The 12,375-nt window shown below is 40.3% G+C and overlaps 1 protein-coding gene across 1 annotated transcript; it reads left to right on the top strand.

Moving 5' to 3' along the window:
- Positions 1-3,530: 3,530 nt before the first annotated feature.
- LOC104279479 (NADH dehydrogenase (ubiquinone) complex I, assembly factor 6-like) lies at positions 3,531-10,349 on the top strand (the record flags this gene model as incomplete). Its single annotated transcript, XM_009876772.1, has 4 exons — positions 3,531-3,630; positions 4,504-4,626; positions 8,818-8,874; positions 10,247-10,349. Coding segments are annotated over 4 exons (383 nt in total), but the record flags the coding sequence as incomplete, so codon positions are not given.
- Between the last annotated feature and the right edge of the window lie 2,026 nt (positions 10,350-12,375).

The raw sequence follows: 12,375 nt of genomic DNA, 5'->3' as shown, positions 1-12,375 counted from the left end.
TCCCCTTCTCCTGAGCCGGGCGGCGTAGTCCATTCCAAAGAAGGGTTGCGAACGCTTTTCTCTCTGCGGAGTTCCCCGGGAAAGGGGTCTGGGGTTCGCCTCGGCTGCCCTTGATCTCGCCTCGCCCCGAAAATAACCCCTTGGCCCCGAAGGGAGCTCTGACGGTGGATGGGGTTGCCCCGGGACCTCGTCTTGTGTGGTCGAGGCTTGGCGGGGGGCGGCAGAAATTGGATAAATACTGAAGGTTTAGATTAGACATGAGGAAGAAGTTCCTCGCTGTGGGGATGGTGAGGCCCTGGGACGGGTTGTGGGTGTCCCCTCCCTCCAGGTGCTGAAGGCCAGGCCGGATGGGGCTTTGAGCACCCTGGTCTAGTGGGAGGAATCTTTAAGGTCCCTTCCAACCCAAACCAGTCTATGTTTTAACCTATAAACGGTGGTTTCCCTCCCCCACTTCTTTTACAGCTGCTTTTCATCTGAAATGGTGAACATTTCCATTTCATTGTCCTGGCTTTTTGGAAAAGTCACCGAAGAGGATGTCTAAAAATAATGTGTTTTCTTAGATCTTTGTGGCTACTGGTAAATGGCCAAGCTTCCCAAGTACTTGGGGCGATGAGCAAAAGCAGTGGAAATCCTACAGCTGGACAGATGGCTCAAGTAGCTTCTCTGACACGGATGCAGGAGGGGAGGGAAATCTTATGTTCTCAAAAGCATCCTTTTTTGGTCAAATCCAAGCTGCTCTGAGAGGGGTAAGAGCATGGCTCAGACCAGGCTCTCCCAGGCCCGGCACCATTCCCTGCTTGGCTTCTGGGCCGTGAACAGCAGGGGAGGCCCCCAAGCTGCTTTCTAGTCCACCAGAGTGCAGAGGTACAAAGTGAAAAATTAAAGGAGTCTCTTTGTAAACACTTCAGTAATTTCTCTTTGGATACAATTGTGCTTGATCGTTAACAAAAACAGGGAGAAAGCTTCCAAGTGTGCATAGAAAGGGTGGAATAGGATCATCTTCTCTGAAGAGATGCTTGTAAAAGATGCAGAGGTGTGTGTGGTCAGCGGTAATGTCTGAAGTAGGAAAACTGATGGAAGAAGGTGCGACAGTGTTCACTGTTCTGTGCAGCACCAAGCAGCAGACCTTTACAGATGCATCAGAATGCATAGCCAGGTTGCATTTGCCTTGCTAAAACTTCAGATTACAGCTTTGTTTTCCTGGTTACTCTACCCAGGATTTGTTTACCTGTTGCTCAGGACATCAGAGGCTGCATGTACAGTTAGTATGCAGGTAAAGTTAACATATGTATGTTAAATGTTTTCAATTAGAAGCAGCTGTGATCAGAATAATTAAGTTCCAAGGCATAGAAGATGCTTGAATTCAAGCTTACTTTTTTTTATTTTGGCTCACCTATAAAAAGGACTACTTATACAGAAGCATTCAAAATAATCAAATAAAAGGTAGTTATGCTTTTGGTTGTTTAATTGAAGCTACTGTTCACAGTAGCTCCGAAATTGCATGGAAATCATAAGTTACAAAAAATAAGAGAAAGAAGAAGTTACTATTCAAACAGAAAGAAAACTCTTGAGGCTATGCAAGCATCAGCAGCTCCCCAGTCCTCAGTTTGAGTCTCGCACACATTAGGAGGAACAACTGAGTTATGCTTTAATAATGTAGATTTGTGCAGGTTTTTGCAATATATAAGATTTTTTTTCTCTTGGATTTTCCTTTTTCTGTGAAACATCTCCTTTAGAAGTAGCTTTGAAGTATTGGCTTAAAAATACATTTCCCTAGTTTGTGTGTTTTCTGTCTCCTGCTGTTTATGATGTCTGCTCTGAAAGACGAGCTTGTGACTTAATGGTATTATGAGATTTTATAATGTGTAAGAAATTCATTATACTGAAAGTCCAGTAATAGTCATAGCCAACTTTTCATCTGTCTTGTGGGTTCATATGTAAGCTTATGCTTATTTGAGAGGGAAACTATGAAAAAAGACTTAATACCAGACTTCAGGTAATTCCCTCGTTTCTTCATTCCTTACACAAAGAAAAATTGAATGGAACATGGCCTGAGGCAATATAAATTTTATTTTACAGGCTGGGGCTTAATGGATATGCTTTTCTACTGTTATCTCCAAGGACACACTGTCAGCATAAAATTCAAGTTTCTTTCTTAAGTTTTTCTCTTAACTATTTTTTTTGCTACACTTAATTGTAAAGCTTAGAATAACTGAAAAAACCCCACCACCCCACCACCACAAGCAACATGCCAACACCATTGCTAGAGGGAAGACAAATTTCTCTATTGTCCTACTGTATACTTTGTATCGTGTGTTTCTTTGTGTCCTCTCTGGACGTAGAGGTGGTTCTGTGTTTGTGTACAACCCAGGCAAACTGCGTAACTGGAACTGGGAAAATGTGCAGCTCTACCTAGGTTGGGCAATACTGAGTGTTACTGCAATCAGCCTTGAAAATATGATTGGTTTTGAGTTGATAATGCTTTTCAGAAGGTGTCTTTATTGAAGGAGGCTTGATGCGTCCTTTCTTTAATATGAAGGTGACCTTTAAAGCCTGCTAAATTTCCCAAATGTCATTTTTTTTGTTGATGCTTTTGGGTTTGCATCAAGCAAATTTCACTAGGGTTGTGAAAACACTTAAGCATTTGCTGATTTTCAGCTGCTGTATATTGTAGGGGTAAGAACTCACTTCCTCTTTGTTTGATGCTAAAAGTAGCAACCCTAATAACCCTTGGGTTTAGTTTTGCTTTACTATTTTAAGCTCACATTCAAAAGAATGCGAGTACATAGAAGCACAGCAGACCTCATGAAAATGAATAAGTGTGTTTTCCCTGACACCTGCTCCTCTGCTCTTGAGGCAAAACTTAAAAGAGTTGCTGGTTTTGTTCTCGTGAAGAATCATATCACAGGCTTATCAGGAAGTACACAAAAATGTTGTTCAAAACCAGTAATTTAGCTTTTCAGAGATTACCAAATGTTTTTGTTAGCTACAGCTCTGTATGATTTTGCAATTCATGATGCTGTGCCCCGTGATTATTTTTAATTTAATGGCACACCCAAGTGGCCAAGTGAAGGCATGTCGCTCTAGATTGGCAAAAAGTCACCTACAGCGAAACTGCGAAGACCCAGGGTTTTTATGCTTTTGAACAGACTTGCCAATAAACAACAGACTTCATGGTTAAGCAAGTGCTCTTCTGCCAAGCTCTAAAGCGCACTCTTTCAAATAAATGTAGTTTTCATGTTTGGAACAGAAACCTGGAAGTTGGACAATCTGGATTCTACTTGCAGCTCTGCCACAGCCTTGTTCCATGCCTTTAGCCAAATAATTTGAGATCTGGATTTGAGCGTTCTGACAGCATCCCCTCTCTCTTGGAGTTATTTTAAAATAACCTTAAAAGCTGCTACTTTTACAAAGTCAGATTCTTGAACTGTAAGTTAATGCTAGTATTTTAGGAGTTCAGTGCTAAGCAATAGTTCACCCTATTTACATAGAACTATAAATAATAAATTTATTTTTCTATACTTTTATAGAAAGCGTGACTACGAAGGGTTTCTGTGTTCTCTGCTGTTGCCTGTGGAATCTCGAACTTCTTCTTTTGCCTTGAGAGCCTTCAATGTGGAACTGGCTCAGGCAGGTATTAAAATACATTTGTGAACTCTGGAAATGTAAAATAACAGTTTTGATGCTCTAAGTTACACTAGTAAGTGGTGTTCTGGCAAGATTAACTTTTTGTACTGTCAGGGGCAATGAATGAATAAATAGTGTGATAGTTTTGAATGGCCCTCGGAAGGTAGCCAGCCTCTCACAATTTATTTTATGTATATACTTTTTCTGACTTTCCTCTTTGTCATGCATTTTAAAATTAAATGCTAACAAAGGGGCCGTGACCCTTTACACTGTTACATGATTGCATCTATGTCCTGGTCTCAAGTGCAGTGACTGATCAGTAGAGTGCAGCTAAATCCTATCTGTAGAAGGTCCATGAAAAACTTGGATGATATAACCAGTCCCAGGTCTTTGTTGACAGAAGCGGAGTGAGGGATGAGCTGCTAGGAGGGAAATTTGTAATTAAGAGATGGTGGGAGGGGAGTGGCTGCAGTCTCTCCCCTTTGCTAGGCAGCCAGAAACTGCCAGTGCAACCGGGAAAGTTGGTGAGGCTTGCCAGAAAGGACCCATCTGGGGAATGTGCCGACCAAGCAGAGCCCCCCATCAGCTTCTGTGGGCTTTGCTTCTGGCAGCACCACCCTTGCTGCTGTTACCACTGCTGCTTTTCCTTCTGGGAATAAAGGTGAGGATTGCACAGCTCTCGATCTCCATGGGTTTAAAAGCCAGGGTGTGGCACAGATTTTTTTTAAGCTCTATAGTGTTTGTATGCTTTATGAGGAATAAATATAAACTCAGAGCTGAGTACTTTCCCTATTGAATTTAGCTCTGTCCTCTCTCTGTTTTTTCAGTGTTGATAGACCAAGTGCCTTAAAGACACTATGCATTTCACATTTCCAGATTAAAGACTCCGTTACTCAGAAGACTACAGGTTTGATGCGAATGCAGTTCTGGAGGGAGGCTGTGGAGGATATATACTGCGATAACCCACCACATCAGCCAGTTGCTACAGAACTATGGAGGGTAAAATATACCTTCGTTATCCTAAAATTCACTTAACTAAAATATTACTGTGGAAAACAGTGCTATTATTGTGTGTGTGTTGTTCTGCATAATTAGCATTATATTTTATAAAGCAGATAATGTAGCTTGTGTTTGTTTCTGTGTGTGATATTGTAAGTTATGTACCGGCAAAGTGCAGGAGGATATTTAGGGAGTGCCTCCTCAGAAGGTCAAACTTCTGTGAACCATCTGCTTTTTTTTGTGTTCTGTTTAGGTGAAGGAAAATTGTAAATTGCGGTAAGCCAGAAGTTGATAGCAAGTAAAGTGCATAAGTGTACTTTCCCAAGCCAGTGCTAGTCCTGCATGAAGAGATGAGCTGTACAAAAAGACAGGAGGCTAAGCACAGAGACTGAGCTAGCAAACAGGGTATGAGGAAAAGCCCAAGACCTTCAATACAGTCTTCTCACATCAGGTGTTGCTTGATGACTTCTATTTACATATTATGTTTTGCACAGATCCTTTTCTGTGCATTTAGTAACGGGGAGTGTACCTACGACCTCAACAGTGCAGGGAGTAACAGGGAATGTTCTTGTGAACTTAACAGGGTTTTTTTTTAATCAAGATGCCCGAGTTCTGCAGGCAGTAGGACATCACATAAAATGTACAGCTACAGATCCATTCCTCTACTGGTTGTGGCCAAAGAACCTTCCAAAGGGGCAGCTACTGTGAGGCCTCTGCTCCATAAGATGAGCACTTGCGTTCAAACTAAAGATCTCTGAGCTCCTGGAACGGAGAAGCTGCAGCTTGTCTAGATCTCAGTAGCTGAACACAGTTAACATAAATCCCAGGGGGAGTTAGGTTTATGGACCTGCTGAAAAACAGGCAGTGAAATGTGGGCTCTTCATCCAAGTATTTGTCTATGTTGTTCCTGTTAAAATTCTGGGAAAAGCAGGACTCTCACTGTAACGCTGCGTTAGAACAATGCAGTTCGTGCAGGATTATAGCATTTCACTTTTTGCCGTTTTTGGCATCACGTTCACTCTGCTGCACCTCCGAAACCACAAAAATGAGTCCTTTCCAAATCCTCTTTCTTTGAGTTTTGGCAGTGCTGAAACTGTGGCCTCTCTGTGGCTCTTCCTCCTTCAAATGTGAAATAAAGCATAAGTGGGCATTTATTCCTGTCTGTCGACGTTCATGTTTAGAATAAAATTGAGTTTTAAACAAAATACGCTTTAACTAAGAGAAAACGTAGGTGAAGCCAAGAAAGAAAATAAAAGAAAACCACCTGTTACAGTCGCTTTTAGGAAGACCAGAGCTATTCATAGCTGTCTCCAGCTCAGATAAGTGTGTGCCTTAGCCACAACAAAGCATTCGTGTGCTTAGAAGGACAACTGGAAAACGTGAGATTTTCTGTGGGATTATGGGAGTGGAAGATGCAACTAGGGTGATACTTTAATGCAGGCATTATAATGCAGAATTGGTCATTTTGCACATCAATCTGTCTGTGCCTTTGCCTTTTATGTCCTTCTTTCTGTCTCTCTCCCAGCTTATGGCAAACTTCCCAGGAACTAGACCATTTTCTCCCCAAATGCTTTTGTCTCCTTTCCAAGGAGGAAGTTGCATATTTTTGTTTCTGAAGATATCCTTTCACTTAGTTGCATGATTGAGTGGGTTAGCTTGGGGTCCCTCACTGCAAGATGGACATTGAGGCACTAGAGCTTCTCCAGAGAAGGAGGATGAAGCTGGGGAAGTGTCTAGAGAACAGGTCTTATGAGGAGTAGCTGAGAGAACTGGGGTTGTTCAGGCTGGAGAAAAGGAGGCTGAGGGAAAACCTAATTGCTCTCTACAACTACCTGAAAGGAGGTTGTAATGAGGTGAGGGTCGGTCTCTTCTGCAGAGTAACAAGTGACAGGACAAGAGGAAGTGGCCTCAAGTTGCGCCAGGGAGGTTTAGATTGGATATTGGGAAGAATTTCTTTACCGAAGGGGTTATCAGGCATTGGAATGGTTTTCCCGGGGCAGTGGTGGAATCCCTGTCCCTGGAGGTATTTAAGAGTCGGGTGGACACAGTGCTTAGGGATATGGTTTAGTCGAGGACGTGGCAGTGTTAGGTTAATAATTGGACTTGGTGATCTTAGAAGTGTTTTCCAATTTGGGCAATTCTGTGATACAGTACGAAATATCCCTTTGATCAGTTGTATGCAGCTGTCCTAACTGTGTCACCTCCCAGCTTCTTGTGCACCCCCAGCGTACTTGCTGGTGGTGGGGTGAGGAGCGGAAAAGGCCTTGACTCTGTGTAAACACTGCTCAGCAATAACTAGAACATCACTGTGTTATCAACGCACAAACCCAGAACATAGCCCCATACCAGCTACCCTGAAGAAATTTAACTCTATCCCAGCCAAAACTAGTACAACACTCAGATGTAAATCATTCAGATATTGACATATCACTTGCCACCCTTTCCCACAGACAAGACTGCCAGTCATACTCTTTTCTCACAAAGCAGAAAATTGATTTTGAAGTGAAAGAAAGAATTAGCTTATCTCTGCGGTAAGATTTCACCTCACGTATGATTTCTCTAAAGGGAGAACAATGTTAAGACAATCCAAACAAAACTGATTGTGAAAGAAGACACTGAAAAATAATTCAGAAAGCATTTCTAGGAGCTCTAAACACTGCAGAGAGCTGGAGGAAACTAACAATCCAGCGTGACCCAGAGATTTCTACATTTCAGCAAATACCCCAGGAATGACCTATTTGAAGAGCATGACTTCAGAAATGTTCAAGAATGTCATTGCAATTCTTAGCAATAAGGATTTGGAAAGACACCTGAACTCACAAGTATTGCAAAGCTGTTCACAGAATTAGCATGCCTTTGCACAGCATATTTTATGCATACTCTTTTCTTGCTGTTCGATTTGTATGAGGACAATATTGGTTTTCCAGAATAAATACTAATTTATCATGTTAAAATGTGTTCCCTAAGTTTTGTATATCCCAGAGTACTCAATGTTTGCATTCCAAGAATTTTATACACTAGAAAAGTACATAAATAGCCTTTAATAGTATTTTTGGAATTATTAGTAGCTCAACTCTCAGTGACTTTAATATGAACGTATATGGCAGCTACATGATACTTGTGCTTACTTATCAGTCTTTTGAACATAAAAGAATTGAGGCTTAATTCTCCATTTCTGTGGAAGATACCAATTTTAAAAACCTTTGTAAAATGAGAGTCTGTGTGTTTGAATGAAGGTAGCTCAAAATGGATGTAATGTATGAATTAGGTAATTTAGCAGAACTCAGTTTGATGCTATGAATTATTCTCAAGATAAAAAAGTGAGAAGCAAAACTGACATTCGTAGTTGTAACCTAAAATTTGCCTTTTCACATACCAAGTACTTCCTCAAGCAGATTTTGTTGAATCAACAAGATCTAGTCTTGTCAAAACTTGAAAAAATATTTACAGATAGAATGGATGTAAAGAAGAAGTTGAAAGTGAGCTATAAAGGCTAAGACTGTGAGAAATCTGCTCCATAAGTTTTGTTTATAAATATTTATATATATAGTTGTAGCCTTTCTGACAGTGTGATCTGCAGCATACAGTGTGTGTGAGTAAGAGGGTTGAAGGTAAGTTTATAGAATGAAGTGGTACAGGAAGGAAGTCAAATACAAGATAAGAGCCAAAAGAAGAATGTGTGAATATGGTATGCTGTGGGATACTTTTTTAAACAAAACCCAAAACTCATTAGATTACTTTGTTAGGATGCCGTCTTTACAGTATGGATTGGTATGTTGTACTGATGTTTTCTTGAAAACTTACAGGCAAAATCTTTTTACTTCTTGACTCTGGAAGAAGCTCTATTCTCTTAGGAAAGTGAATGTAGTAATCTGCAAATATCTTTTGAGAACGTATGACTCCATGAAGGAATAAATTAACTTTCAAAAATATTTTTAAAGAAATACTTTTAGTTAACTGGCTCGATGTCCAAGGTTTCATTTTTTGTGTGCAATACCTTGTAACAAATGCCAGTTGAAAAATCTTGTATTTCAAGATTGTAATTTTCCACTGACAATTCCACGATGATTTAATCCAGTGAATACAATCCTTGTAAGAAAAGGATTATCTAAAATACATTTCAGCCCTCAGAATGCAGTACTGCTATCACTTTATATACATTAACATGGATTTTTACTTGATAATTTTTAGGCTGTCAAGAGACATAACTTGACGAAAATGTGGTTCATGAAGATCATTGATGAAAGAGTAAGTATTTACCATTCAAAGTCTAATTCTGATTTTAGTCATATTTGGAGTTCCCCTCCTTATTTTTATGTGTTGTATATAAAACAAAATCTTAAGTAATTAATCTTTTCAAGTAGTGTTTCTCTTTAAGAATGACACTGCTCTATTTCCTTTTAATTTTCAACTTATGTCCCTACTCGTAATTTCTGCTCTTTCTGGCCAAAAAGACTGAAAGAATCTTGCGTTTGTTTTTGCTTTAAAGTAGATGTAGTGTGTGAGTCCACAGGTTTCTTGTTCCCTGCTTTGATAACTAGTGTATCTGTGTTCATTTTTTCTGTTGGTGGTCTCTATTCTCGATTTGAAGTTGTTACCCCTAGAGGTAATCCATTGGGAGTTACACTTCGATGCATTTCTCTGTGTAAGCGAGGGAAGTTCCGTCCTGTGGACTTAAGTACCAAGGTCTCCGTATGCAAGTGTTAAGAATTCTGGAAAACTACATTTTAACAGAGATGGAAATGAAGATGTGCAAGAAGAGAAGCTCATCCGTGGTCTCTTTTTGTGCTATTCCAGTCCTGCCCCAGGAAAAAGGACACTTTGCATATTGCAGAAGGTTGCACAAATTTACATCATTGGCATCATCTTATTCCTCCGTGCCTCTTTTCTTACCGTGTCTGTTGTGCCCCTAAATAGCCTTTGCCTGTGATGAGTCACAGACATAAAATCTCAGAAATTAAATGACCCATCTAAACCTCTCTGCCACTCTTTTGCTTCACTTTATCGTGGCTGTGGAGTTGTTTTTTTTTTTCTAAGCAGTGCTATAAACTGGAGCATTCAGATCGCATGAATTCTAAAACATACACCTTTTTCTGGGAAAAAAAAACAAAAGAGGAAGAATTTCACTGGTACAATGATGCTGATGCCAGCTCTGATATGAGAGTGGATGTTATATTTTTGGGTGTATTTACATATGACTTTCGAACTCCTGTATGTATTTGATGGATTGATTTTTGTGCATGTTTGCAAAATACATTCCTGTTTCTGAATTTCTCTATGCCTCAGATGCAAATTAAGTATTAAAATTGGCAACTGTAGCATAAGAATGCCATATGATGTTTTGTTTTGACTGTCTCTTTCTGAATTCTTACTATTGCAAAAAGTTATAATTGCTCCAGTAACCAGACTTGGCTGCAGTTGCATGTAGGTAGTTGGTTATGTTAAGACTTGCTGTAAGCTTTAATGACTACTTCTCTGTGAGTTCATGCTCTCTTTCTATCTCTTAATTTTATCTTTTTTTTTTTCTAATAATGAATTAGGCAGACATGACAGTAGTAACAAGCTTGTACAAATAGCAGTTGTGTTTACATTTTACTGAAGTTCTGTGTTCATATTACAGGAGAAGAATTTGGATGACAGAGCGTACCGTAACATCGAGGAGCTTGAAACGTATGCTGAGAACACTCAGAGTGCTCTCTTGTACCTCACCTTGGAGATGCTGGGTAGACATTTTCTCCTTTTTAGATTTTGTTGATAACTCATTAGTGCAGACACAAAAGCCTCCTCTTTTTCCACTGAGGGTTTAATTTCAGTAGAAATTGTCTTTTGAATGCTTAACCATAAATCTGGAATCTTCCTGTACCTGTCCTAGAACTATGTACTTTCCTTAGAAGCTGCTCTGTGGAAAGCTCGTTGAAGTGCATTTTCCTGCTGCTCTGTTCTTTGTTGCTTGGTTTTCTCCTTCTTGCTTCTGTCACAGAGTGTGGTAAATTCAGCTCTTCACCATATTTTCTGGCCGTCCCGTAACTCAAAACACAAAGTGCTGTAGTTATTCTGCAGCTGTTGTTCCATATTGCAGTGATATGCACTGGTTATCTTGAAACAGCTGACTTCCCAACCTGAAAACTCCCTGGTGATATTCTAAGTTTGGGCCTCAATCCTCTCTTCTTCCTGAAAGCTATCAATAACTGAATAGCGAGGCAAAAAAATGCAACAAACATGATATGATCCTTCAGGTTAGCAGCTATTGTCTGTGTCTAATACAGGAGTCACAGATTGGGGAAAAAACTGTTCATCTGCAGTGAAGAAAAGAGTAACTTTCTTTTTGGTGTGTGTTGCATTACGGAAGTATACCCTGTATGAGCTCAAATGTAGAAGAAGGATAAGAATTATTATTATTTAGTAGTATTTAGTACTGTAATAGCACTATTTTCCTCTTGCTTACCAGAGTAGTGTGATGGAAGGCCAATGCTGAGGTTAGAGCTTAAAAAGAAAAGTGGAAAGAGAGATAACGGCGAGCGCATTCTCCTACAGAAGAAATGCTGAACTTAATCTCTTAACGTCTCGTGTTCGCCTCCTCAGTAGGAAATGAGTGAAATGTTGCGAGTTTCACTCTGAACTTCTGACTGAAGAAACGTAGGAGTAGGAGAAATACCAGCCTCTTCCATTCTGAGTAGTGTCTTCAATCCTGAACAAGTTGAGTTGTGTTTGGGTCACTCCTGGCAGAAGTCATATCCTGTTCTTGAAAATCTGTTATGGAGGCTCTGGATTTTCTAGATGCCCTGCTGGCATGTTTTTGTCTTAAATATACCAGTGTAACTAAATAAGCAAGTCTCCTTCACTGCATGTTGAACAGTTAAGTGGTTTTTTTTTTTCACAAAATGGAGATATTAATTGAACACAGCCCTTCTTCTTGGTGTCTCCCATCAGCAGTCTTTTCTAGACTAGGTGGACCAGGTTTCATTACAGATCATGTCTGCTAATTTTGTTGTGCCTTTTAGCTTCTTTATTCCTGACCTGTCTCCAGTTTGTGTATATCTCTCCCAGTAGCAGTGCTGCTTTATTCTTACTGATTATGAGTTCCTACTTTTGTCAAGCTCATTTTGACTGGTAATCTTATCATCCAAAGTCCTGGTATTTCCTCCCAGCTCCTCATTTAAAAATCTTAGTATTGTCCCCTTGATTTGTTGCCTAAGTAGTTAGGAGTCTGGTACTACTCAATAATTCGTTAAACCTTTTCAGAACATCACCTTTGGGGTATATTCCCATGTTGAGCATGAGTGATTACTCTTACTCTTTGAGGGTCTTTGTTTGTTTGGTTTTGTTTTTTTCTTTTCAAATTCCTAGTAATATGTAAAGCCTGAGCTGCCCCGTCAGTATCAGTAAGTTATATACACTGATTGGTATTGGGACCAGTGTTGTTCAACATCTTTGTTGGTGACATGGACAGTGGGATAGAGTGCACCCTCAGCAAGTTTGGTGACAACACCAAACTCTGTGGAGTTGTTGACATGCTGGAGGGAAGGGGTGGCATCCAGAGACACCTTGACAGGCTTGAAAGGTGGGCTGATGGCAACCTCTTGAAGTTCAACAAGACCAAGTGTAAGGTCCTGCACCCGGGTTGAGGCAGTCCCAAGCACAGATATAGGCTCAGTGGAGAGCGGATTGGGAGCAGCCCTGAGGAGAAGGACTTGGATGTGTTAGTTGACAAGAGGCTCGACATGAGCCAGCAGTGTGCACTTGCAGCCC

Source organism: Apaloderma vittatum, unplaced genomic scaffold, assembly GCF_000703405.1.
Source record: "Apaloderma vittatum isolate BGI_N311 unplaced genomic scaffold, ASM70340v1 scaffold13849, whole genome shotgun sequence".
In the NCBI taxonomy this organism is placed as follows: Eukaryota; Metazoa; Chordata; class Aves; order Trogoniformes; family Trogonidae; genus Apaloderma; species Apaloderma vittatum.
Note: the sequence above shows the minus strand (reverse complement) of the source record. Positions and strands in the feature narration are given on the sequence as shown.